Source organism: Babjeviella inositovora (genome assembly GCF_001661335.1).
Source record: "Babjeviella inositovora NRRL Y-12698 unplaced genomic scaffold BABINscaffold_14, whole genome shotgun sequence".
Lineage (NCBI taxonomy): Eukaryota > Fungi > Ascomycota > Pichiomycetes > Serinales > Babjeviella > Babjeviella inositovora.
This window is the reverse complement of record NW_017566851.1, coordinates 100,475-127,303: the sequence shown is the minus strand read 5'-3', so window position 1 is coordinate 127,303 and position 26,829 is coordinate 100,475. Positions and strand designations below refer to the sequence as shown.

Here is a 26,829-nt window from a genome sequence, read left to right as displayed (position 1 = left end):
GGTAGATTGACGATGTCTTGCTCCCTGGATTAGGTCGACCACGTACATAGTTTTAAGCAATTTTCTATCAACCTTTAAAATGTAACCGGTTCCTTTCGTCAGGTGTCGCCATTTGTTCTCCGATAATAAGCACGTGACGTGTATGCAGCTGTCTCCAAACCGTTCCATAGGTCACGTGATGCATATGCGTTGTTTACCGAGTAGACTTATATCAAGGGCAGCAAGCTCATACGTTTCTCCTCACGTCCTTTCCCTTACTGCCAGCAGCGCATCATGTCTGGCAAAATTCCTTACTTTGATCGGAATTTCATCAATGATAAACATATTGAAGCTTTTGCCACTGCTTTAGCCTATGAAGAACCGCAGACGCCTCTGGTCTCCCGACATCCGTCGCTTGTAGGCGACTTCTCCAAGCCCAAGAAGATTGCATCGGTCTCGGACTGGATTCCCATATACCGCAAGTTGAAGAAGCGGAAAGCAAAACCCCAGAAAAAGCCATCCCGATTGAACGAATTCCTGGCGTCGCGATCGTTCTTCTTTCTCCGTTGGCCGGTGCTTATCATGACATTTACCTGGATCGGCTTTCTCGCGTTGGTCTACCTCATCCTCCGATTGTACGTCGCTTTTGTCGAGCACTCGGTGTTCTGGCGGGGCGAGAAGAAACGGCTCAGAAATACCATGCGAAGCTCCAAAACCTACGCCGAGTGGGTAGAGAATGCGCAAAAGTTGGACGCATGTCTCGGGTTGGACAAATGGAAACAAATCCCGAGCTTCTACTACTACGACTACCGCACTATACGGAAAACTATCGAACAGTTGCGAAAATACAGAAACCCCCAGGATGTCCATAAATTGAGCATTGTCTTGCAAAACTGCTTAAAGTCGAACTTTGCAGGTACGGAAAACCCGTTACTCTACTCGCAGACGTACTACGGAACTAAGGCGATCATCCACGAGTATAACGCCGAGGTTATCACCTCCATCGACTACTTTACCGACAGCAGTGAGGTGTCTGCTGACGAGAAACGGTGGCTCTTCAAGATCTACTCTAAGAACTTTGGCCGTACCGCACTTTGCTTGTCTGGCGGCGCGTGCTTTGCATTCATGCACTTTGGGATCGTTAAGGCGTTGCTAGATGCGGATTTATTGCCGAAAATCGTCTCTGGAACGTCTGGCGGTGGTCTTGTGGCCGCTTTAACCTGCTGCCGTACCGATGAAGAATTGAGACAGCTGCTTATCCCGGAATTGGCGCTCAAGATCACCTCCTGTGGCGAACCGTTTCGCGTATGGTTTCTACGCTGGTGGAAGACCGGCGCAAGATTCGATGCCGTGGATTGGGCCCGAAAATGCTCGTGGTTCACCATGGGCGCAACCACCTTCCAAGAGGCGTACGAGCGAACCGGACGGATTTTGAACATCAGCACCGTGCCCTCTGATCCCCACTCGCCTGTGATTTTGTGCAATGACACAACAAGTCCGGACTGCGTGATCTGGTCGTCCCTTCTTGCCTCAAGCGCCGTCCCAGGCATTCTCGAGCCGGTAGTTTTGATGACAAAGGAGAGCTTTGGACCGGAACGAAGGGGAGATCTCAATGGAATTGCCGGGAGAAATAGAATCTTTGGTGATACCATTGGGAATGAAAAGGGGGCCAAGACGTTAAACCCGGTGGCCAACCTAGACAACCTCAATCCCGAGGCGGATATTGTGCCATTCTCCTTCGGCACAAAATGGCGCGACGGGTCTTTACGAACGGATATCCCCATTGAATCGCTCAACACGTACTTTAACGCGAAATACTCCATCGTTTCGCAGGTAAATCCCCACATCTCGTTGTTCTTCTACGCCCCAAGAGGCAGTGTCGGGAGACCGGTTTCCCGGGGCATCCGGATCAAAAACTACGGAAACCCCGGGAAAGAAACCGGAGAGGGAGACCCCACGGGTGACTTGATTTCGTCTTTACGTGGCGGGTTTGTCAGCGTGGCTTTAGAAAACTTGGTCAAGCTCGACATCACCAAGTGGCTCAAGTTCATCAAATCCTTGGACTTGTTGCCCCATCTCATGAAACAGGACTGGTCGAACATCTGGTTGCAGAACTTTACCGGAACCGTCACGTTGTGGCCCAAGGTGAATCTCGGGGACTTTCCGTATATTCTCAGTGATCCCAGCCCCGAGCGGTTGCAGTTGATGATTGAACGCGGCGAGCGCAGCGCCTGGCCGAAGCTCCTCTTTATCAAACACCGACTTGGGATCGAAAGGGCGATCGAAAGGGGTAGGGAGGCTACCCGGGGTGACTGGAACCAACCCACTCAATTGAACAGCCCATTGTCACCGGGCTCTGTTTCGGATTTTGAAGCACTAGAAACGTCTGATGAGGAACTCGGAAGTCCTCTCACGGATGACTATTTTTCCCCGGAAGAGAAATTGGATTAGAGTGGAGGAGGGGAGAGGGGGGGGGGGCTTGTAAAGAATAAAGGTGTAGACATGTCGGCTCAAGAACTCTAGTGTCGATTGAAACCGCTTATGTTACTGACTCAAGGCCAGAGAATTTTCTAGAAAGGTTGAGCTTATCACTTTTAATCAGACTGTGCTTGTTCAGCAAGGAGGATGTGCATATATTTAAGGATATTTTGCTAATGCTTGGAGTGTTAGACAAATGTTTATAGTTGCCACGGGATTCTGGTCCCAATGTAGCTCACGCTACAACTGCTCTTGCAAATCGTGACTCTTTTCCTGATTCCAACGGGTCTGTTACCTTAGATCTGTATCGCCGACTAGACTACCCGGCAACAAAAGTGAGGCAACTTAATTATTAACTCATCAAGCTAATGGGTCAACTTAATGTTATCTTCTACGGTGAAACGTCCAATCTTAACGTGACGTACAAAATACTCTTAAAATACAGAAAAGGCAGCAACCGTCTGGACTTAGCCTAACGAAACACCCTAATCCAGAACCTTTTTCTAATCGTCGAACGATTCACTCAACAACATATTGGCGGCCATCTCCTCGTTCTTATCGCAAGCAACATAGATCTGCAACACAAGCCCCCTTTCGAAGCCCATCTCGCACAATCTGTTGACGGCATCGGCCTCTTCCTGGGACAACTCAATCTGAACCTGGCCCTCAGCATCGCCAAAGTCGCCCTCACCCTCCTCGCCCAAGCCGTGCTCCATGAGGTATCTGATGAATTGTTCTGGGTTGGCCTGGATGACCTCCGCCAATTCTGGGTTGGAGGCGGCAATCTGCTCCAAGATCCCGGCCAACATCTCCGGGTTTTCCTGGATGGCAGCACGGATCTCGTCCATCTGGCCTTCCAACGGAAGCGCCCCAAGCCCACCAGCGCCGGCGGTTTGGCCCTCGGCCGCGGCGGCCGCAGCAGCAGCGTCAAACAAGTTGCCGGAGTTAGCTGGAGAGACAGCGGTCTCTTCCATGCTCACGTCTGCCTCGGTGCTCTCGGCCACAGGCGCCTCTGGGGCGGTTCTGTGCTGTAAAGACTCCGGGATCCCGGTCAAAAGGTACTCCACGGCACGGTCTGGGTTGTTGAAAGCGGCTCTCAAGGCCGCTTCGACCTGTGGTCTGTCGAAACCCATGCCCATGATGTTCTGGATGGCAGTTTCTCTGGAATTTCCCGTGGCAAAGGTGGATTCGGTAAAGTCCTCGGCAGGAGCGGCCTCCGCGGCGGTTTCTACCGGAGCAGCTACCGGAGCAGCCACCGGAACAGCAAGTGGGGTCTCAGCTTGTGGGGCAGGGGTAGGGGTCTTCTTGGCCTTGGAAAGCATGAAGATGACCTGGTCACCCTCCTTTATCTTGGAGTCCTCCAAGGTTTTGTCGTCCTGAAGCACCTTACCGGAGTATACAAACTTCAACTGTGCCGCCTCGCATTCCTTGATGGCCGCGAGTTTTTCTTTCGCCGCGAGAACCTAGAGGTGTTAGTAAGCATTAATATGAGTTTGTGAGGCTGGCGCCCACACCACTGACCTGACGAATCTTCAGCTCGTTAAATTTGTGACAATGACAAATCTTCAATTTGCTAGATCTGCGATGATGACAAATCGTCAACCTGTTAGATTTGCAACGATTGCCATCCAAACCATTAACGACATCCGTAACGGCCATAACCGTTTGCAAACAAGAATCTGCTGGTGGCTGACCAATCACTGGTAACACAACGGCTTGTGGCGTGGACCCCTTCTGTTTGACATACCGAATCCGTTAATTCCAATTCGATTGGAATCTTTTCCTTCTTGAAATCCTTGAAAATAACTTGCATGGTGTGTGATCCAGTATTCCGTGGTTGCACTACCGCCGTAGCCCGATCTGTGTTGTAGGGTTTTCTTCGGTGGCACTCCTGCTGATCTTAGAGATCCGTGCGGCTCAGGTGGGGATTACCCTCTCGTGGTTTTCGCGATATCACCAATCTCCCCGTCACTGTTGGTTATCATAAATGGGGGCTTTGATGAAGTAAACCCATCTGCGACAATCCCTTTAGGTAGAATTCTGTCTCGAATGGTTAATACTCCCCGAATACCGTGCGATATTTATGTGTTTTGTGACGGTATTTCTTAGGTACTATTTTCGCAGGCTATTTCGCGAACGTTTACCTGCTGCATGCAGACAGCCGCATCGCTAGATATCAGTGGCAAAAATGGCTCTCGTTTTGCTGGTCTGTATTCCCCAACCATGTCGAGACGAACCAGAGGAAATGACTCTTCCAGCGTAAGTGGCCCCAACTCCGCCTTGACGGAGTTTCTCAAAGAACAGGGGATCAGTGCTGAGACCATCAGACAACGCCACCTTGCAAGATTGCGCGCGGAGACGCCCGACACTGCTGCCAGCGAGCCAGAGACCAGGGAAGCGAGCGACGAAGTGGAGGCGAGTGAAGATGAGTTGGAGATACGGATTGCTGCCAGACGGAAGCGCCGGGCCAGAGGAGACGCCTACACTGACAGCGAAGACGAAGACGAATACAACTCGGACGAGGTGGCGAAGAAGTTTGGCGAGGTGGACCAATGTGTGACCTGTGACAAGGACTTTACGCTTACAGTGTACTCGCGGTACGTAGAGAATGGCTACTTGTGCGAGAAGTGCAACGAAAAGGCAAAGGTGAAGGAACGGAATGCCAAGAAGAACCAGCTTCTTGCACGTAAGAAGCGGCAGAAGCTCGCGACGGCGCTCTTGGACAAGCAGGACTTGTCACGCATGCCAAAGCTTCAGGACATGTGCATCTCACTTATCTCAGAGCACATCGACCAGGTGGAGATGCTTGGGGACATCGGGGCCATCAATATGAGCAAGATCTCGCGGATTTTGCTGAAGAACCGGCGCTTGAACGATGTAACGGCTTCGTTGTTCCTCGAGCCGGGTCTTCGAGAGTTGGAGTTCTGGGACTGCTCCAAGGTGTCATCCGACGCTCTCCAGCGGATCCCGGCGTTCTGTCCCCAGTTAGAGAAAGTGACGTTGTCGATGTGCGGCCAGTTCCACAACGCGAACTTGCAGTACTTTGCGTCGAATCTCCGCAAGCTCACGCATATCACGCTCCATGGCCCATTTTTGATCTCCGATGTGGCCTGGCAGGAGTTCTTTGAAACGGTCGGCAGCCGACTCAAGGGCTTCCATATCAGCAACACCCACCGTTTCACTTCAGATTCCATGATCACACTTTTGGAGCACTGCCCGAATTTGGAGGAGTTGACATTAACACGGCTCGATGGCCTCAACTCTTCTGAAGTTTATGAGCTCATTCCACACTATCTCACGAAACTCCGGCATTTGGAGATCTCCTACCCCCAGAATGAAGACCTCATCACGGACGATCTTCTCATCAACATTCTCTCGATCAATGGCGAGCACATTGAGTTTTTGAACCTCGACTGTTGCACCGCCTTAACCGACCGTTTCTTGACTGAGGGGTTGCGGGTCTTTGCCCCGAACCTTAAGAGCCTTTCGCTCAAGTTCTTGGATCAGATCAGCGACGAGGGAATGATTGCGTTGTTCGAGCAATGGGATGCCAACCCAGGTCTTCTCAGCGTAAACCTCCAGAAGTGTGTCAACTTGACCAGTGCGGGGCTTGTATTTCTCCTCAACCACTCGGGAAAAACCTTGGTTGAGCTCAATGTCAATTCGGTCTATGGCACTGAAAAGCTGTTCTTCGAGGACTATTTGCGCAGCACCGCCTTGCCGTTGTTGACCCATCTTGATATTGGGTTTGTGCGGTCTGTCGATGACCTGGTGGTTGAGATTATCGGCAACACCTGTCCGAAGTTGGCTCTTTTGGAGGTGTATGGGAACAATCGCGTAACCCGCAAGACCAGAATCAGGGAAGGACTCAAGCTTATCGGCCGCCAAAGCGACACCATCTGAGGCTCAGTAGCTAAAGGTGCAGTATTGTGCACAAGCTTTATATATAAAAAAACGTATGTAGTCGCAAGTATTACCATAAATGCGATATTTGAGGTATACTACGCATAAATTGGTGTTCCAAACAGCAATATACATCTGATGCTCTATTTTTTTCTCATAACTTACTTACAACAACCTATCTAGTTTTTGCCTACTCAGTGACAGGGTATTGAATCGGAAGAGAAGCCTTCTCTACGTTTCTGAACGTCGGCAACTCACGCACACCAGAGGCAAATTCCTCCCACGGTAACTTATTGGTGACTGTAGGTTTCTGGTCAATGGTGATACCAGGATGGCCGTTCTGCTTCAAAACCATCAGGTTTAGTTCGTCTTCTTTCTTAGCATCAGATAGCACACCCAGGGAAGGCGGAGAGAAGGCGGAGCCGGCACTGGACGGGGCTCTCGAGGCTTCCAAGCCAACGCCCAAACGCGACCGGAGCGATTTGTTCACAAAGAGCGAGTTTACGGAGTCGGCATTCAGAAAGATAATCTCCCGGTTGCCGGGATCATGCTTCAACAAAAAGGCCCTGTACTCCGTGAGCATATCGTCAATCACTATCTTTGGTAACATAGTTTCGTTCTTAGCAAAGAAGACAATCTGAGATAGGTTTGATACGTGTTTGCACTTGAGCTCAAAGTCGAAGAAGTAGAGCCAGAACTGGGGTGACGACTTTAACGTATCGTGGGTGTAGTACTTCTCAAAGAGCTTGCGGACGTCGGTTCGGGCCTTCCTAACCGCGGTTTTGGAAACTTTGGAAGGGACGGCGTGGAGCAAGCCGTTGGCCATTACGATGATTATGGCAACGGCACTTTTAAGGGTGACTATTGCGGTAAAGCTGTCAAACCACGGCAGCAACTCTGGCAGCAATTTGTCTTTTTTGGTTTTCTTTAGCTCTGGCTCCTCCTGGAAGAACGCCGCTACGGCCTTGCTCATGAACAAGTAAGCTTGCGCCGGGTAGTTGCGAGTGATAAAGTGCAAGTATCGCACCAAAATATCGTTTTGGGGCGAGAGTTTGATGAGCTTTTGGTACAATAAATGACAAGCGCTCAAGGCATTGTCGTCCAGGCTCATCTCGAGGAACGCCGCGTAGTTGAGCCGGATGGGAAAGTCGTCCAACGGAACAAATACGTTGCATGCTCGCAAGTACACGTTCCTGATCTTTTCGGTTTCGCCAGAAGTGTGCTCGATATGCCACTTGATATATTTCATCCAGAGCTTCAGGTAGGAAGCCGCTGGCACCAAGGCTCGCTCAAAGAGAGCCACGACCTGTGCTGGGGGCGAGGCCGACTGGATCTCAAAGTCAAGATATTGTTGCCAGTTGGTCAACTCTGTGTCACTGAGGGCCTCTAGGCTGAAGAACGGTGTCTTGATTTCCGCCTCAAACGGCCACCGCTCGCTCACGCTCTGTTGGGTGGTGGTGAACACGCCTAGGAAGTGGTCGTCAATAAGCGCGCTCCTCTCTTCGACCGTCAATTCAGCTGTTTTACCGTGTTTTGCCAAAAGCGTTGCTAGTTCCGTCTCTCCAAACAATTGTGATATGGAAAAGTTTTTGTTGATCTCGTGGAAACTCTGGTAGTACTGTGCGTATTGGTACAACGGAATACGCACCAACTGGAGATAGATCTCAAGCAAGTAGGGGTTATCGCTGGCGGGGTTTCGGGTGTGCTCAAACTCGATGTACTTGTCCCAGAGCGGATGCGACAAAAAATTCCGACCGTTGAACTGCACTGCCTTTCGGAACATTTCTCGAATAAACGTCTCTTCCGCTTTGTTTTCCACTAGCGCGGCCAAATACTCTACCCAGAGGTCGAGTGAGTGCGGAAAGGCATCCACCGCCTGTGATAACACGCGGATGGAGCCGTCCGTGCCACTGAGTTTGTACTCCAACACCGCGTACTTCTGCCAGTACACGTATAACAAGGGATATCTCGTTAGTAAATCGATATAGACCCCTCGGAATGCCCCCTGGACGGCCAGATCCTTGGTTTCAGCTTCATCCAACCGGTTGTATGCGATATCCTCCGTCGCGGCAACCAACTTGTCCCAGCGCGCAAGGTCCGTTAGCTCCTCTTCCACTGCCCGCTTTGCGACTCGCCACTCGGGGTATTTGTCCAAGGCACCATTTGTAACTCTCAGCAATTCCCTAGACATGATGATAGAGCCAATAACAGTTATCAATGGCATGTCAATTTGAGCTCCATTTGGGCGCGTTTCTGTACAGGAAAAAAATAATGATCGGTCAGGGAACGACCACTGGTGGAAACACGACCAATAAGTTCGGGTACTTCCCATATCAGCATCCCCATGAGGCCAAAGCCCCCCACCCTTTCTTTGTCTCCCAATGAAGCTCAGAATCGCTAGTGTCCAACTCAATCCTTTGCTAGGGAAACTTGAGGAAAACTCTCGCCGCGCATCGGTCCTCCTTGAGAAGACCTTTGCGGCCGTTCAGAAACCCGACTTGGTGGTGTTGCCCGAGTTGGCGCTTACCGGGTACAACTTCCCGAGCCCCGCGGCCATTGCGCCATACTTGGAGGAGTTGTCTGTGCAGAACCCGGCACCGTCCATGAAATGGGCTATGGATACTTCGCGGAAATACGATTGTTTCACGCTCATCGGGTACCCTGAAACGTTCCAGTCAAAAACCTACAACTCTGCCGTTTTGGTTTCCCCGTCGGGTTCTATTGTGTACAACTATAGAAAGTCGTTTTTATACGAAACTGACTCTGTCTGGGGCTCTCTGGAAAGTTCTACAGGGTTTGAGACCTTCAACTTGAACTTGAATAAGAAGGCGTACACCGGGGAGGGGGGCGTAGATGCCTTTGTGAAGACCACCATCGGGATCTGCATGGATTTGAACCCATACAAGTTTGAAGCGCCATTCAACAAATTTGAATTTGCCTCTCACGCGTTTTCTACCGATTCCAGTCTCATCTTGTGTCCCATGGCGTGGTTATCTGGGAAGTCGCCGTCAGTTAACGACGCCTTATCCGCCGCGGAGAAGGCGAGTGCGGGGCTAGAACTCGCTAAACACTTTCCTGTGGAAGCTGACAAGACGCTCAACCCTCCTGTGATTGATGCTGCTCATACAGCCCAACGCACCTGGGACTATACCTTGGAGCCATCAGCATACGATATCGCCCAGCCGGACTACTCCAACGTGAACTATTGGGCCTTGCGCTTCTTTCCATTCATGAACCATAAGATGAAGGCGGGCTATCCCTGGATGGCCAACCACAAGAGGCGAACCGTGGTGCTATGCAATAGATCTGGTGTGGAAAGCGACGTGTTGTACGGTGGTTCGTCCTCCATTTTTCAGTTTAATGGAAAGACGGCTGATAAAGAGGGTGACTTCGAAGCGTTGAATGTGCAAAATAAGAGTGTGGATGTCTTGGGAAGTTTGGGGCAGGGAATAGAGGGGGTTCTAGTCAGAGATGTTGAGATTTGAGGGCGAGTGGTTTGCACGAAGGCATGAATGCTCAGGGATATGATATCGGTTCTCCTAACGATAATCTAGACGAGGGGATTGTCTTAGATTATGGCCAGGCTGTGGGTAACATTTGCACCAGCTACGATGGTACCAGCATGACTTAATGTTCGACATACCCGCGGGTGTGATTCCAGCCGTTCAAGAATATCAAGATAGCGTGGTGAAGGTTTGGAGGGATACACCAATTTTGTGCAACTATCTGAATGAAGTAGCATATATCAAAAAGATTAATGCAATAACTAAATGAGGTATAACAATCATCAATGATACATACCTAGCTCTGCTAACGTCGCCGGTTTACACATTAAAGATATACGTATCCGAGATTTCCACCCATTGTATATAAGAGATTAGTAGATTACAAATCGAACAAAGTACATCACCTATCTATATTTATACCGCTAAACACTGAATATATACATCTAAATGTTCCTATTCCTTTTATGGGTAAACCCCGGGGTGAAACCACACGCATTCGAAGCATATATAACTGAACTTTATGGTTACACCAGAATAAATCAAAATCGAATTCTACCTAAAAATAGACCAACATTTAATAATTCAAATACAGTATCAAATCAACAAAAAAAAACAGCCTTATCATGCCATCTTGACGTAATTCGCCGGGAAAATACCCTCCTTACCGTTGGCTCGGCCAGTCCACCAATCGTCCTGGGAGTTGGACTTTTTGACGATTTCAATCGTGTCGCCCTTGATAAATGGCAAATCGCCGGGCTGCTCACCGTCAAACGTGTACATTGCCACAGCCATGTCGCGGGTTCTCGCCGCCGGCGAAGCCCTCTCCACGGGTGAAGGACTATATCTCTGCCCTGCTTCTGGATGGTCCGAGTACGTGGACGAGAAGTTCGGCTTGGTCGACCGGTCCAACTTCTTCTTCGTCCCCTTGGAATACGATCTATCATAAACATCGTCCTCCCAGTCGCCCACGCTGGTCCTTCCAGTGGACCTTCTGCCGTCGCCATAAACGTCGTCGTCCGAATCGTCGCCTCTGGTGTGGCGGGCCCTCGAACCACGAGTACTGGATCTGCCGAAGGAATCCTCATCCGAAAACGTTGGAAGGTCATCGTAATCATCGTCAAAATTTCTGCTTCTGAACACTTTCGAGTTCAAAACCCGAAACAAAACATCGCACTCCGGCGGAGGATCGACTCTCCCGGCCAAAATCGCCCGGGCCTTCACCTTCGACCCGTAAAACTTGCTGTTGGCATCACGTCTCTCCACAATGGCGGAGCCCTCCAACGAGACCCCTGCAAAGGCGCCCTTGGTCTTGGAGTATGAGAACACGGCACTGGTGTTTCGAAGCGAGGCCGTCGCCGCCGCCTCGGCGCTTCGCCCGACAGGGCCCAACGCCACCGAGAGGTTTCCACCAAGCGTCACAGACCCATACTGAGCGAAAGACTCCACCGCGTTGTCAGAGTTCAAGATAAACACAAAGTCCGTCAATTCCGCCCCGATCTGGCCCCCAACCCCGGCTCCGGCAGTGGCAATGGCCGAGGGGGCGGACCAGGAGCCGTCAGGCAAGCGCGCAATGATCAAGCCCGAGCCCGCCCGCCCTGAAAAGAGGAACCCCGCCTTCAATACAGTCAACACCACCAAGCCTCTCGCCTCGCGCAAGATCTCGGGTGGAATCACCTCCGTTGCCCCAAGCACCTGGTTGGGCTTGATAAATGACGTGAGGATCTTGGCAACCTTCTTGCACTCGCTCAGCAAGCTTCTTGGAATAGGATTGTTAATGGAAATGGCCATGATGCGTATGGTGTGATCTATAGTTGTGTGTTGAATGGAAGAGTAAAGCCTGGGCTGAAATACTAGCCTGGGCAGAAGCCTGAAGTATTAGCCTGGGCGCAGGCCACCAGCAACTGCAGCAAGAGGACCTCGGGCCGGAAACACGCATGCCGGGCATCAAAACGATGGCTTACACATGTTATTTAAAATAAAGCTGGTTTCGATAGGGGCTAATATCTGGTGGGTTGGCGATATCATTAATTCCTGATATAACAGTATTTTTGGGCTTGCCGGAGGATGCCGGGAAGTTGCTCTATGACGTCATATTGAGATGGAAAAAGAACCCGACGCGGGGGTCGAACCCGCAACCTTGTGATCGCGTACTGCTAAGAGTCACACGCTCTACCGATTGAGCTAGCCAGGCATAAACTTGGAGGGAAGTTCTCTCTACGTTATCACTCTGAGCTTTGTTTGATGGAAGCTATATACGAATTGGAAGTAATACTCTACTGTAACCCCGAATTAGAGGCAGCGCCAGAAACATCGCGTTTGTTGGGTTGTACCTCTTCATTCTTATATAAATAACACAACTTTCCCTTCCTCAGTATCCAATTTTGTGTTCCGGTCTTATCCTTCGGACATGTTTGACTTGTTTTAAAGTATATGGTTTACGCAATGGTTACCTTTGCTCGATTCCAAGTTGTTTCATAAGCATACAAACAAGACCTTACAGACAATTACGCTGATAACCAACTCTGTATATTGAACTTCCGTGACCAAAGCATAAATATTGGAAAATACTTACATTCATCTCTCCGCCAACCCGGCGCTAACTCACACCTCGTACCCAAACGCATCCGGTCTCCGGTGCTCCCAGAGAGGCATATCCTTCCTCACCTTCTCCAACTTTACCAAGTCGATATCCGCCACACAGAGGTCTTCGTCGCCCACGTCCACGTCGGAACATTCCGCCACCACCGTGCCCCATGGATCCACGATCAATGCGTGACCGTAGGAGATCCTCGCCGTCTTAGGACCCTCGTTTCCCTCACTTTCGAGCTTGTGGGTGCCCGCTTGCGCCGCCATCACCACGTACGACTGTGTGTCGATAGCTCGCGCACGCGCCAACAAGTGCCAGTGCGCAGCGCCAGTCTTCATGGTGAAGGCCGACGGATAGGTCAAAATTTGGGCCCCCAAGGATCTCAATCTCAAGGCGAGCTCGGGAAATCTAATATCGTAGCAGATCCCCATCCCCAACTTCCCTGCCGGCGTGTCGAATGGCGGTATGATCTCGTTCCCGCGCTCCACCGAGTTGCTTTCCTTCAAGATAGGCCCGTTGGGGATGCTGATGTCAAACAAGTGCAACTTCTGGTACCGTTGCTCGATGACTCCTTGGTCATTGATCCATAACAAGGTGTTCTTCACGCGGTCCCCGCCCACACATGGCTCGTGCACCCCGACACTGACGTGGAGGGACTTTCCCTGGGAATGCAACTCACGAAGCGTCTTCTGGACGCCCTGAATGAACGGGGAATCCTGTACCAGTCGTACTATCTCGACAGAATGCTTCGCGTTCACCGCAAGGTAGTCCGAGGCTTCAGGGAGGAAGAGGACCTTGGCGTTCATAGCGGCGGCGCGGGTGATCAATCGCACGGCCTTTTGTGCATTTTCCGCCAAACTAGACGTAGAGCAAAGCTGGCCGCAAGCAATTAAAACCATGGCTGCGGGTTGGAATAATGGGGAGGGGAAGTATAGAAACGTGCACTGGAATTGCGACCCCACATATACCCCTTTGAAATTAATATATGTGCACGTGATCAAGCCACAGCCCGGAGATTAGTCAGCTATCATGCTTATCTATATGTCAGTTTTAAATTAAACTGAAGATGCGTAAAAATGGTTGTATACGCTAGAACTCAGAAATGGTTTATTTAGGGATAAGTATTTAATGATATTTATATCGCAGTTAGGATACAGAATGTACATTAGGATGAAGTCGTAGATACGGCTCTCACTGACTCAAACCTCTTTTATTCCACCCGTACCTTTTAATTAAGTATCGTATGTAATTAAAACCCACTTTCATTATCCCAACTTCTCTTCGCTCTCTCTTTCCTCAATTTTAATAAATATTATTTCATTCTTTCTTTTCATTATACTTAAATTGGCCCTCAACTTCTCATTCCTTAACTCCTTATCAAACCCTTCTTTCTCCCATACCATCCTTTCGACCTCCCCGTTATACACTTCATACCTACCATCTAAACCTCTCTCTCTCTCTATTCCCCTAGTACTCTCTATATATTCCACCACATAATACATTCTACACTAAACTCACGCTCGCTAGCTCTTGCGCTCTCGCGCTCTCAATTAGACAATATTCCGTACAAAAACTAGATCTTAATCTCAGCCTCCTTCTCCCACATGGCCGGTTGGAATCTCCAGTGCTTCGCCTCGACAGACGTGTCGTGCTTCTCGCCCTTGACGGTTCCGCTTGGATTGTTCCCCTTGGACAAGCAGGCCAACTCGGTCAAACCCAATGCTGGGTCGGCCTTGGTACCAGCCGCCGGAAGTCTGACGGCCGGGTCGTTCAAATCCACCTCGGCAAACCATCTTCTGGCCCAAACGGTACCGTTAGCCTTTTCTTCCAGGCGCAACTCGCGCTGGGCGTTCTCCAACTTGGACTTGGTGGCGGAGATGGTCTGGAAGTCGCCGGCTCTAATGGCCTCCGCGACATCCTTCCAGGCCTTGCGGGACTCCAAGTCGTGCTGCTGTTCGATCGGCTTGACAACCAACTGGTTGCGGGCGGCCTTGGTAGCGTTATAGAACAACGCACCGGACTTCTTGGCCTCAGATCCCTCACTGATGGTGGAAACACCCGACCATTGACCGTCTATGGTAAACAAGGCATTCTTCTTGTTGGCGGAAGCAGCCTTGTCTTTGTAAATTCTGGCCTTGAAGGAGTTCTTCTTCCCAGTAAGGTAGCCCCTACCAGAAAACTCAACCACAGTGAGGTATCCAGAAGACGCCTGAATGTAGCTCTTGTCCTGCAATTCCACGAACGGGGAGGCGACCAACATGCCTTCGATGTGCAACTGCGGCAAGGTGACGAGGTATTCGGCACCCAAGTTCTGGTACTCCAAGAGTGCATGACCATACTGCTTCACATTCAAGGATGTGGCAGAAAAGGAAGCCTTAACGCCGTTGTATCCCTGCAACAAGGTGTTGTTCTTGGCGTTCACCACTGCGTAGCCCGTGACCGGCGGATGGTGCGAGACCTGTTCGGACAACAAAACAGATTCACCGAAAGAGGCATCCTCGGAAGAGTCAGTCCACTTTCCGATGAAAACCTCCCCGAGGAACGGGTTCAACGGCTTCTTTTCACTGCCCTTGCTCTCGTTTCTCGAGCAGTACTGCGATCTTAAGGTGGAGATGAACCATTTGGTGACAGCCACCATTCTCTTGATTTCTAACTCGTCGGACGTCAAACCAGTCGCATCGATAAAGTTCGGCGCAAGCAACAAGTCCTGGTGCTCGGCCCAGTACTGGGAGTACTCCGTGAGTGACACGTCGTGCAAAATGAACGGCGGCGCCGTGAGCGAGGACAAGTCGCCGTTATACGAGGCAATGGACTTGACAAAGGACGTCCACGACGTGGAATTAGCAGCAACAGACATTGATTTATCGGCAAAGGTGTGTGCAATAGCAATAAGCGCAGAGGATGTAGGGAAGAACGTAGAGGGGTGGTGGTTTTGATATCGCAACGCCGGTGGCCACATTCGTCGTTTAGAGGTCGTGCTCCGCACAACGGGGGGAGAACGGGTGGGACGAGCTAGGCAGTCATTAAAGATAAGGCGTATTAGAATGGGGGGCTGAGACAAGGATCGGCTTTTGAGGATATACCCGGTAGACTAGGTATTGTTAATCTATTCGTTTAGTGCTCGCCACTTCCGCAGTGCTCGTGTCTCGTACTCTAGATACGGGATCGTGGTTCACTGGAAGCAGCACGTGATCAGGAACACGGGCAGCCGGGAGAGCCGAGCTGGTGGAGACGAGCAAGCCATGGCTCAAACATGGCGTAGGCATCATGACGTATAGATCGAGCGTGTTCTACGGTACTATCAGTGAAGCTACTAAAAGGAAGGTAGCCAAGTCAGAGTTTTGAAAGGAAATATCGGAGTTAGCTGTGTCTTTGTACCTAACAAGCAAGAATAATTCAGACATTGTTACAAATAGGTGTGAAGATTCGGGGAGGATCGGTTAATTATCATCAAGCCTACGCATAAAAAAAACTAAACAGGAACAACCGACTCAGTCATACGAACCAATTAGCGTACCGTGTACGTGCTAAAAAAAGGGCATGCCTATCGGCTCCTACAACGTGCATGTGCAAGAGAAACGTGTGCTAGAATTTTCGCTTGGGTCCAAATGCTGACACGCTGTGGGAATGAGTTAAACCCTTGAAATCTCAATTGGGACCCTTGGATAACTTGTTGTGCCCGCCTTCCCAAGCTGCGCTCTAAATCACCGTAATGCAGTCCCCCAGAACCCAAATGCTCCCCTTCCCTATCTAAACATTCTACGATTTGATAGTGATAATATATAATAGTAGACAACAGTCGAAAGAAAAAAAAAAGATAAAAGACAAACACCGATACCATCCCAAAGATTCTATATTACTTTATTTTTGAAACGAAATAAAGCCAAAAACAAGAAAAAAAAACAGCCGAATAATAAATTTTCCCCATGTTCTATCGTAAACATAAAAAAAATTAAGAAGAATTCCCTTTCAAAAAGCCCGAATATAGAAATGAACTCATGCGCGTGAGTATAAAACAAAAAACATGATGATGTGACAGTAAGTGTATGTTGTGTATGTGTAAGATGAGAAAAACGGTGAAAAAAACCGGAGGTGAAAAAAACGGAGGTGGAAAAAGGCGGAGCTTACCACCAGGAGTTGGAGGCAGCAGATGGGTTACCGTAGGAGGAGTAACCGGCAGCGGAACCAGTGCTGGCACGTGGAGCGTTGTAGGCACTACCAGAGCCACCGTTGTAGCCACCGAAGGAAGATTGGCCACCGAAAGAGCCACCGTTGGAGGAGCCGCCGAAGCCACCACTCTGCTTACGGAAGTCTCTGTTCTGGCTGCCTCTGGAGGAAGAACCGCCACGACGGCCACCTCTGCCACCACCGTAAGAGGATTCTCTGGAGATGGTGTGCAAGAAGTCTGGGATTTCCTGGTTGGCTTCGGTCAAGATGTCGGTCAACTCTCTGACAACGTTCTTGTTACCTCTGTTGAAGAAAGCAGTGGCAATACCAACGTTACCAGCACGACCGGTACGACCAATACGGTGAACGTAGTCGTCGATGTCGGTTGGCAAATCGTAGTTCACGACGTGCTTGACGTTTGGAATATCCAAACCTCTGGCAGCGACAGCAGTGGCAACCAAGATTGGAGCGCGTCCGCTCTTGAACTGCTCCAAGGCGCGCTCTCTCTCCTGCTGGGTTCTGTCACCGTGGATAGAGGTGGCTGGGAAGCCCTGGTTGTAAAGGTAGTCAGACAAGGCGTCAGCCATTCTCTTGGTTTCCACAAAGACCAAGGTCAACTCGGCATCAGCAGCCGACAAGATATCCAACAAGGTGGATCTCTTGTCCTCGTCTTCGACGTAGATAACCTTCTGGGTAATGTTCTCAGAGGTGGAACCGACACGACCGACGGACAAGAAGATGTAGTCCTTCAAAAAGTCACGAGCCAACATCTGGATGTCCTTAGGGAAGGTGGCGGAGAACATGAGGGTTTGACGGTTGTTAACGCCTGGCATGTCGGTCTGCTGGACGATGCTTCTGATTTGAGGCTCGAAACCCATGTCCAACATTCTGTCAGCTTCGTCCAACACCAAGTACTTGATGTTTTGCAAAGAGACACGGCCTCTTTCCAACAAGTCGTTAAGACGGCCCGGGGTGGCAACCAACAAGTCGCAGCCTCTGTCCATGTTTCTAATTTGGGTACCGATGTCGGCACCACCATAGACGACACACGGTCTGACCCAGGATCTGTAGGAGAACTTTTTGGCTTCCTCAAAGATCTGAGAAACCAACTCTCTGGTTGGGGCCAAAACCAAGGCGGTTGGGAAGGCCTTTTTCTTGTCGAAGGCGGTTCTGCTCTCCGTAGCTGGAGCTGGACCGTTGAGGTAGGACTGAGACAAGACTGGGAAAAGGAAACCGCCGGTCTTACCAGAACCGGTCTGGGCACAGGCCATCAAATCTCTACCGCCAGCCACAATAGGAACGGAGTACTTCTGCACTGGCGTTGGCTTAGTGAATCTGGATAATTTGATGTTTTCAACCAACAAGGCCTCCAAAGGTGGGGAGGTGAAGGCGGTAATTGGCTCTGGAACGTTGTCACCAGTGGCTTCGACCGGAATGTCGTCGTAGTTGTCAAAGTTGATACCGGAAGACTGGAAAGTCGGATCTTCGGCAACACCGAACAACTCCAACTCCAACTTTTCAGAGGCCGCACCTGGGACATGCTTACCGTCTTCCCACTTCCCTTCGCCGGCTCTTGGGCCGTACCCTCTGCCGCCGCCAAACCCGCCACGGGAGCCGCCACGGGAGCCGCCAAACCCGCCACGGGCACCACCGCGGGAGCCACGGAAGGAGTCGCCACCGCGCTGGTAGCCACCGTTGAAGCCACCTTCAGACTGGTAGCCGCCCTGGAAGGACTGCTGCTCAAACTGTCTTGGAGCTCTGTTGCTGTTTCTCTGGTGGGGAGGAACGTAGGAGGAACGCGGGGCCCCACCGTTGAGGTTGAGGTTGTTCATTTCTGCGGAAAGGTCAGACATATTGTAGAGTATTAATTAATGGGAGTAAAAAAAATATCGCTTGGGAAGAGAAAGAAGAAAGGGGGATATAAACCGCAAAGAGAGCTCTTTTTGATTAGACGCCACAAAGCACTTCGCGCTGGGAAAGAATTTGGTTTCTTTTTCGCGCGCTGGAAAATTTTTCGTTCTCGAAGACGGCGAAAAAGAAACGGGCGAGAAAACGACGTGTAGCGCCTAGATCAGTGGCGAATGCTAAAAAAGACATCATGGTGCATTGGCACGTGACAGAGAAATCGGTTCGAAAACTGTATTTCTTAATACGGCAATAACCAGATACGGTCGTGACGGAGTCAAACCAAAAAGCTCTCCAATTGTAAAGTATATTCTAGCCGGCTGATCAGAGGGATGAGGCACAAGTGTCGTATTTTAGTGACACTGATTCACTCTGGTCCGTACAGGGCATATGCTGCTTCAGGCAAAATTTGTCAATACACTTAAATGAACGTAGAAAGGAAGATCTCCGATAAGGACTATGAGTTCACTATCTTTTTATTCTTCCAGCCTCGTAACTGCAACGACGAAAGCTTATTTACAATACTATATCCTTCTCCTATGGCTCCATAATCTGCTATGTTTCCTACCAGCGCTTACTCATGTCTCAGAGAAAGCTTATTCCAGTAACCTGGGAGCAGGGTAAGGTTAATGTCTATGCTTGGTGCTACTTGAAACTTAAGCATTGCTAAAGTAGGAAACAGACCTTTGTTAGCCTTGTCGAAATGTATATACTGATACCTGGGGTTTTCCGATATTTTTTGTCTTGGCGTTCGCGCTTTTTTCCTTAGGTGACTATTCACTTGGATGAGAGTTCTTAAAGCCAAAATCGTTTAAGAGTGATTTATACTATGGGGCACGCGCCCTTTCGGGGCATAATTAAAGAGATTGGCGTATCTAAATCTGAAGCCACTGTGTGATCTGCGCAGCTGTACGATATAGTTGCAACTCCATGTCAACTTAGTTTGTCGAGCGCGTATCGTTGAAACTATGTTAGCCGCACGTAACGAACTGTCTGTCTTCCCTATGCTCACACTCGTATATGCATAGATTCACCACTTCCACAAACCCCGAACAAAGAGGACAGCCAGACCGAATCATATGGAAAAATGAGCCCTAATTCTGGTAACCTCTACAGGTGGATAGACGGGTGGTGCAAACCCATTTATAATGACGGTTAGCTTGACGAGTATGTATACCTGCACTTAACACTCTGCTAACTGTCCCTATGAAGGTTTATTTCTGAGGATGGGAGCATTAGGGATTTAATTAAACTCTATAGCCTATCCTGTTTTTATACATACTTTTTTGTCTATATTAAAAAAGAAATTAGGGCGCCAGGGTTGATTAAATCCTTATTAGGTCTTTTCCAGTCCTTCAACCTTTCCGTTTAAACCATGTGATCCTGGTAATAGCAAACCTGGTGATAACTCGTACGGCTTTCGGATAACCTTCAATGGCATAGAGTTTACGGTAACTGGTTACAGCACTTTATTACCTTTTTAAACGGACAATCTCTTGAAGCCGCCTGCTTCCAAGCCCGTGTATTACCTCGCACGTGTGTCCATCTTCAACGTCTCAATTTACTCCTAATTGGGATGCCTTATCCGTCTAAAATGCCTCGGCTAACAGGTCTTCCGAGCGTAGTCGAACAGCTTCTTAGGGTCGGCCTGACATGCATCCCCTTTTTAAGTCCACTTAAAATGCACCCTCTCCACAGAAATAGTTAGGGCATGTTCCTGGCCCTTCTTTTTAGTGGGTAGCCACGGTTGTCTATTGGATTTAAACCGTAAACGTTCACACTTTTATGCCGATATGGTGTATATGAAATGCGTTCGGATTGGCGGAGCCTTGCACATGCACGAGATAAACTGCGCAAAACAGGGCTCCACGTGAAATCACTATCTGCATGGGCGTTTATAGACTGTGGGAGATTGCGCATACTCATGCACGCATGAGGCTAGACGGCATTCGTACCAGACTTGGCGCCACTATCGAGCGGCGAGCGCGGATTTATGCTTATTATGCAAGTTGCAAACTTATCTCCAAGGCTCTATTCACTTCGGCATGCGCTACAAAGGTACTCCGAGTTTTGGGGAACGCTGTACGCGTATCTCCACCTGGATACAGCGTAACATTTATGCAATTTTTGTGGGACGGAGGTCTAGAGCGTCTGGCACGCAACATCTTTCACATGCGTCTCTACACAATTGAATGTGACGGAAGGGTTGAAGGATCATTCAAAGGCTACACCCTGGATAATTTACCTCCTAGTGTGTGTATATTCTACCAACAAGTATATAACTGCTGGTATCTGCACAGAGACGTACAGTTTTACATATATCTACATCATTCAACCTGTATTTATACCATTAATACCTATACTAAGACCATGTCTGAAGATAGCCACAAAGATCCTTCGCTTCCCCTTTTCAAGCTCGAGAAATCATTTGACAAGCTACGTATCCGAGCTAACCACTTCACCAGCAAGGAGAGAGATTACTTTCTGTACCCACGCACTCTGAGAGCCAGCCCTACAGGCTCAGCCAAGTCCACCTCCTCTTTTGTAAACATCTTCGATGAAGGAAACACATCGTCAGTTGCCTCTGTAACACCGTTGGAGAACTGCACACCGGATGGCTCGGAGTGTGGCAGCCCTTCTCGGGATGGTGACTTTTTACCGTTCCACCTTGACCTCGGCACAGATAACATCGAATTCCACCCTACACACCTCAACAGGCTTAGAGAACGCAACAAGCTACGGAGAATTGGTACGGATGCCAAACCAGTTTACCAGATCGAATACATGTCCGATTTGCACGACGTCTTGCATGACTGGTTCACAAATTCCCGGCTTCCCGACCTGGGAACGATGTTCCCCTACTTGCACGGCGCTATATCCTCCAACCAGGTGGAGTTTCTAGGGATTGCGATGGAAAACGATGCTGCTAAACCCCCGGTTGGGGTCCGGTACTTGATGATTGTGAACTGCGACGAAGCATTGGGCCAGAAGCCAGCCGGAAAGTATCTCCGCAGCTCCCTCAGCATCGGCGACCTTCTAGTGCCGAAGCAAACTGACCGGACTGACGTTTTCACCTCAAACACCCCCACATCTGAGCACATCGAATACAACGATTGTCCCCCGGAAGATAACGCCTTGAGCCCTGCAGAGTATGAAAGTTTCAATGATGTACGTGTAACTGATACCTCCTCAAAGCCTATCAATATCCGCAACTACGGCCAGCAACACAGGTTATTGCTCCCTGTATCAGACATCATCCTCTACACCACTGCTAAGTGCGATATGGCACCTCTCTACCAGCTTGCTGGCCAAGTGTCTCGGTCGCAAAACGATGTCTACCACACGTATGTGGTTTCCAGCTACGACCCAGAAGAGCTTACTCGCCTCTCATGCGGGGTCCCTTCCTCTGGGGAGAATCACAACGGTCCCTATTTGAGCGATTACCTCTGCGATTGTGCCAGCTTGGCCCCCGCTAGTAGCAACCTCGATGAACGATCCATTATTGCACGGGAGATCAGGGGAGAGACTAACATTCCTGGAAGCAAGGGCTTGTCATTGTCGCAGCATCTCAACAATTGGCAAGGTAACTACATCATCCATGAGCAGTACGAATCATGGTTGATCAACCAGGCAAGGGAAGTCTACCCGAATGTGTATACAGGCAATTCCAATATGGCCAGCGTAGTTACCAAGGTTCACAAAACCCCCGGTGATGGTCCTCAGTTTGACGTCATTGTGGACTGCACGTGGGATAAGGTGCGGTTTCCCACGTCGCTGGACTTGAAATGCATGTTCCGAGAGGTTTCACATTCTACTGCTAGTATCTTGTTCCCCGCCTCGGGATCCAAGGTGAGCTCAGAGATTGACCTGGGAGAAGCCTTGTCCATCATCAACACGGTGAAGCTCCTCTACTTTTTGAGCAAGAGTCACAAAAAGGTGTTGGTCTACTGCGAAGACGGAAAGACATACACATCCCTCCTCATGCTCTGCCTAGAGATGTATGTGAACTGCGTTTCGCTTTCGCGTGCCGTCTTGAACTTCCATAAGTTGTACCAGCGGGACCTCTGGCTTTTCCCCGCGGATTTTGAGTTGTTGAGCTACTTGGAGCCGTGTCTCCTCTATAACTCGGCTAAGGAAGCCAACAGAAGGTCCTCTGAATTTGACCAACTCATGGTGACCTCACTCAGTCATCAGATAACCCGCCACTGGTACAATAATGTATACAAGCCGTACTTTTTGACTGGCAAGACCCAACCAAGACGCAGGTACTCCTCCGTCTCCGGATTATGTGAAATCAGAGAGGAAGACGAAAGCCGGGAAGATGGTGACGAGTTCACACCCCAAACCGATATCAACAACGACTGGTTTTCCACCAGAAACCCTGACTGCAACTTACCCTCGACCATCCTTCCGGGAAGGCTCCTTCTAGGTAATTGTCGCCACGCGTCATCGAGGTATTTGGTAGAAAACTTGGGCTTGGAAAGGATCATCTCGCTCGGTGAAAAGCCCGGTTGGTTGCCTCTGGGTGCCGTTTCCGCGTCTCCTAACACCTCGGTGTGCTACTTTGGAAAGCACAAGATTTACATCATCCGTAACCCTCTCAGGGAGGTTCCGCGGCTCCGTGAGGTGGTCTACATCCCTAGCATCACAGACGACGGGACAAGCTCGATCACACCCTTGCTCAGTACGCTCACAGAGCTCTGCGAGTTGCAAGAGTATCGGACCTTGGTCCACTGCCAGGTGGGGGTTTCTCGCTCTGCCACGATTGTCATCGCCATGGTGATGAAGATGTTGGGTATCAGCTTGATCCGAGCCTACTGTTTTGTGCGAGTCCGTCGCTTGAACTTGATCATCCAGCCCAACCTCCGATTCTGCTACGAGTTGCTCAAGTACGAAGAGGAATTAGCGGTAAAGGGAGGGGGAGGATTGTTACGCGAGGTGGACTGGCACATTTTGTGTCTTGAAATTCAGCGCTTGAACAACCACTACGTTCGTTAGACACATGCTACAAATTGATTTAAACAATCAGTAATTTGATATATATATATATATTTTGAGATTTTTACCCTACTTTAGATGTACAAGGTTAGATTAATGAAGTGTGCTTCATTTGGATAATGGAATTTTATAAACTTTTGCTTCTGCCTAGTTACATGCTCCCAAAGGAAACAAAGAAAATAATGCTAACTTTGGCCATTGCTGTAGATGACAGCAGGGTTCTAGTAACTACCAGAATTTTAGCGGCAGAAAGCTTGTCCTACTTTTAGGCCTAGCCTCACTTTGGTTTTGGAAATGTCCACCTGACAGAGACCTTACGCCGGACAATACTCATAGGGACAGGCACAGCTAACGTGCCTTAGACAAATGGCGAAGGTGCACGAAGAATCGGAAGTATGTCCAGGGAGTGGGGGTTGTACATACATCGGGATAGGTACATTGATCATGTGATGAGATGCATGTCCAATAACACTATGCGGGGTCCAAGCTGCAAAATGGTGGTAATGAACGCGGCTCTAATGGAAAGAGGCTGAAATATCATAGTATGAAATTTTATACGACTAATTATCCATATTTGAAGCAATGTGGAACCTTTATATGCTCTACAAGTTGCAATGCCTCGCAAGTCTGTCTCAGGGCTCGTCGTGACGTGGACTGCATGTCAATAAACGCACTTTGCTCACAGGTAAATGTTAATGTACCTTCACAGCTTCGTAGATTTTGTGATTACTGGTGAATTAGGATTATATTTATAGTATTATTCCATATAATGGATTAAATTATATGAGTAGATTAAATTAATCCTCTCTATTTGTCATCTCAGCTGTTTAGCAACATACTTGAATGGTCGCGAACACTCCGTCTAATTTGGATCTCGTCCACGGGTCGTCAGAAAAATCGCTCGCCTTAAGATAAGCATCCCTAGCTCCAAGCACTCCCATCCATCCATCCTCACTATAACATGTCTTTCTTTGGGTTTGACGCTACGCGCCCGACCGAAGAGTATGACTTTGAAGAGACGTACGATGGGTTAGGAGAACGCAATACCGATGCACTCAATGACGAAACCTTCGGTGAGAGCCAGAAGGAGTTCAGCTTTGCCCAGGCGAATCCAAACGTGAGCTACGCGCAGGCTGCCGCCGAGCCCCAGGCCAGAGGCGGACGGCCAGGCGAGGGCGCTCGCGGTGACGACTTGCAGCCAATGGCCTCCTTGTGGGGCGGGGAACCACAGTTCCATCCACCACCGCAGCCGTTCCCGCAGTTCCAGCAGTTCCAGCAGCCTCAGCAAGACAAGAAGTTCTTGTCGCTTGAGGAAATTGAGGCACAGATGGCGCCACAGTTTCAGCAGAACTTTCCACCGAACTTCAACCCGAACATGTTTCCGCCGCCGCCAGGGTACTTTCCGCCAGGGATGAACTTCCCGCCTGGCTTTGCGCCGCAATTCCAGCACCCAGGATTCTTCCAGGGGCCACCACAGGCCCAACCGCAGCAAGTTCAGCCTCAGGTTCAGGTTCAGGTCCAGCCTCAGGTTCAGGCCCAGGTCCAGCCTCAGGCCCAGGTCCAGCCTCAGGTCCAAGTCCAAGCCCAGCCGCAGTCTCAGCCGCAGTCTCAGGAAATCGAGAAGGTCAAGCCAGACCTCTCGCAGTTCCCGGTGTTGGGTGATAAGGCCGGATACCCGCGAGGGCATGAGCACGAGGGAGTGGATGAACTCGAAGGGCACGAGCATGCGCGCACGGATGAACACGAGGAGCACGAGAATAACCACTCGCATGACCACTCGCATGCCCACTCGCATGCTCACGAGTACGCTCACCCCGACTTATCCCCAGAGGAGCAATCCCGCCTTGTCGCCCGCTCCCAAAAAGTCCAGCGCATCATGAAGTACTCCGGGATCATGAATCCCCGCGATAAGGACTTTGTCACGCGCTTCCAGCTCTCCCAGATCGTCACAGACGACCCGTACAACGAGGACTTCTACTTCCAGATCTACAAGGCGCTCAGACGCGTGTACAACAACCAGCCGCTCAACCTGATCGCACAGGCGTATCTTGAGCACTCCGGTCACCGTCTCGGCGGCAAGTACAAGCGTGCGGACGTGGCGTTGCAGCGGATGCAACAGCAGGTGCAGAAGGCGGTGACAGTCGCACGCGAGCGCCCGAAGTTGACGCAGTTTGCGCGCGAGGGTGCACTCGGCAAGATCTCGATCGGTAACGGACAGAAGCCGCGCCAACAGCTTGAGATCACGCAGGTGGCCACGCCAAAGCGCACGGACGCATCCGGCACGTTGAAACCTGTGTCGCGTCGCTTCGTGCTCGGGGCGTTGGAGCGCGTCATCGCGAACATCTTGGCGCTTGAGGGCGCACACCGCGAGGGTAAGCCTGCCGTGAGCGACGACTTGTGGGCGTCGATGCACGTGCTCGACCAAAGCTACCAGGTGAACCCATTTATTGAGATGCTTTCGTATGAGAAGGGGTTGAAAATGTTCCCGCGCATCTTCCCGTTGTTGTCGCGTGAGCAGCGCTTAACCGTGGTGACGCTTCTTTTCGCGAACTTGCAGCACGTGCAGGTGGTTGCGCGCGGCTCGTACCGCGCATACGCGGATGCGCGGGTGCCGCGCGACGTGCTCACGCACATCGAGTTGTTCCAGGTGACCGCGATGAAAGTGTTGCTTGTGTTCCTTTCCGAGGCTAAGTTCAGCGAAATCGTCGGGCTTCTTGCGATCTTGGTCAGCAGCAACAACGTGGCGTTTGTGTCAACCACCCGTCTCGGGCTCGCGCTCATCACCTTGTTGATCTCGCGTGCGGAGCTCATCAAGCAAGAGTTCAAGATCTCTGCCACCGATCTTGCGATGTGGTCGTCTGTGTATGATGATTTGTTTGGGTGTCTTGAATCTCGCCTCGCATGGATCTTCCCGCCAGCGGTCACAGTTGATGGCGAGCCAGTCTTTGAAGATGATTCTTACACCTGGCAGTTCCTCGCGTCGCTTGCGCTCTCGGGTAAGTTGAACCATCAGAGAATTTTGGTCGATGAGATCAGGGACGAGATCTTCGGGTCCATGAGCAAGGCCAAGGCCCAGGGCGGCGACGCGGGTGCGCGTACCATTCTCAACTTGAACTTGTTTTTGAACGTGATTGGGTTGAACGCGACGTACGATGAAATCACTGAGTTGAAGAACTAGTGAGTGGTGTTTCTTGCTGGTGTTCCGGGTGCCTCAAGCTGACTTTCTAATTTAAATTGAATTCCTGATTTAACTAAATTCTCGACTCGTCCCTCGGCTTGGCTTGGATACCCAGAGTTTAACCTCTC

The 26,829-nt window shown here is 50.1% G+C and overlaps 11 protein-coding genes and 1 non-coding gene across 12 annotated transcripts; 5 read left to right on the top strand and 7 right to left on the bottom strand.

Moving 5' to 3' along the window:
- Positions 1–411: 411 nt before the first annotated feature.
- BABINDRAFT_22396 (uncharacterized protein) lies at positions 412–2,286 on the top strand (the record flags this gene model as incomplete). The annotated part of the gene is made up of 2 exons (XM_019131284.1): positions 412–1,539; positions 1,654–2,286. Coding segments are annotated over 2 exons (1,761 nt in total), but the record flags the coding sequence as incomplete, so codon positions are not given.
- Positions 2,287–2,960: 674 nt separating this feature from the next.
- On the bottom strand, positions 2,961–4,270 carry RAD23 (Rad23p; the record flags this gene model as incomplete). Its single annotated transcript, XM_019130620.1, has 2 exons — positions 2,961–3,920; positions 4,205–4,270. The coding sequence occupies 2 exons, from the start codon at positions 4,268–4,270 to the stop codon at positions 2,961–2,963; spliced, it is 1,026 nt and encodes a 341-aa protein (XP_018982943.1).
- Positions 4,271–4,680: 410 nt separating this feature from the next.
- RAD7 (UV-damaged DNA-binding protein) lies at positions 4,681–6,360 on the top strand (the record flags this gene model as incomplete). The annotated part of the gene is made up of 1 exon (XM_019130906.1): positions 4,681–6,360. The coding sequence occupies one exon, from the start codon at positions 4,681–4,683 to the stop codon at positions 6,358–6,360; it is 1,680 nt and encodes a 559-aa protein (XP_018982942.1).
- Positions 6,361–6,559: 199 nt separating this feature from the next.
- On the bottom strand, positions 6,560–8,446 carry PRP39 (Prp39p; the record flags this gene model as incomplete). Its single annotated transcript, XM_019131300.1, has 3 exons — positions 6,560–6,788; positions 6,834–7,149; positions 7,210–8,446. Coding segments are annotated over 3 exons (1,782 nt in total), but the record flags the coding sequence as incomplete, so codon positions are not given.
- A 295-nt stretch (positions 8,447–8,741) lies between these two features.
- On the top strand, positions 8,742–10,278 carry BABINDRAFT_54011 (amidase; the record flags this gene model as incomplete). Its single annotated transcript, XM_019132205.1, has 1 exon — positions 8,742–10,278. The coding sequence occupies one exon, from the start codon at positions 8,742–8,744 to the stop codon at positions 9,843–9,845; it is 1,104 nt and encodes a 367-aa protein (XP_018982940.1). The 3' UTR covers positions 9,846–10,278.
- On the bottom strand, positions 10,268–11,873 carry BABINDRAFT_163338 (uncharacterized protein). The gene has a single exon (XM_019129851.1). The coding sequence runs from the start codon at positions 11,652–11,654 to the stop codon at positions 10,488–10,490; it is 1,167 nt and encodes a 388-aa protein (XP_018982939.1). The 5' UTR covers positions 11,655–11,873; the 3' UTR covers positions 10,268–10,487.
- A 101-nt stretch (positions 11,874–11,974) lies between these two features.
- BABINDRAFT_t326 lies at positions 11,975–12,057 on the bottom strand. The gene has a single exon. It is a non-coding gene; the product is annotated as a tRNA-Lys (tRNA).
- Positions 12,058–12,321: 264 nt separating this feature from the next.
- NIT2 (putative hydrolase) lies at positions 12,322–13,465 on the bottom strand. Its single transcript, XM_019129850.1, has one exon. The coding sequence runs from the start codon at positions 13,350–13,352 to the stop codon at positions 12,468–12,470; it is 885 nt and encodes a 294-aa protein (XP_018982938.1). The 5' UTR covers positions 13,353–13,465; the 3' UTR covers positions 12,322–12,467.
- A 561-nt stretch (positions 13,466–14,026) lies between these two features.
- On the bottom strand, positions 14,027–15,310 carry BABINDRAFT_172693 (oxysterol-binding protein; the record flags this gene model as incomplete). The annotated part of the gene is made up of 1 exon (XM_019130905.1): positions 14,027–15,310. The coding sequence occupies one exon, from the start codon at positions 15,308–15,310 to the stop codon at positions 14,027–14,029; it is 1,284 nt and encodes a 427-aa protein (XP_018982937.1).
- Positions 15,311–16,304: 994 nt separating this feature from the next.
- DED1 (DEAD-box ATP-dependent RNA helicase) lies at positions 16,305–18,515 on the bottom strand. The gene has a single exon (XM_019129849.1). It carries the CDS (start codon positions 18,471–18,473, stop codon positions 16,578–16,580), a length of 1,896 nt encoding a protein of 631 aa, XP_018982936.1. The 5' UTR covers positions 18,474–18,515; the 3' UTR covers positions 16,305–16,577.
- A 2,073-nt stretch (positions 18,516–20,588) lies between these two features.
- BABINDRAFT_163334 (uncharacterized protein) lies at positions 20,589–23,678 on the top strand. The gene has a single exon (XM_019129848.1). The coding sequence runs from the start codon at positions 20,896–20,898 to the stop codon at positions 23,521–23,523; it is 2,628 nt and encodes an 875-aa protein (XP_018982935.1). The 5' UTR covers positions 20,589–20,895; the 3' UTR covers positions 23,524–23,678.
- Positions 23,679–24,484: 806 nt separating this feature from the next.
- BABINDRAFT_40951 (uncharacterized protein) lies at positions 24,485–26,701 on the top strand (the record flags this gene model as incomplete). The annotated part of the gene is made up of 1 exon (XM_019131999.1): positions 24,485–26,701. The coding sequence occupies one exon, from the start codon at positions 24,485–24,487 to the stop codon at positions 26,699–26,701; it is 2,217 nt and encodes a 738-aa protein (XP_018982934.1).
- Between the last annotated feature and the right edge of the window lie 128 nt (positions 26,702–26,829).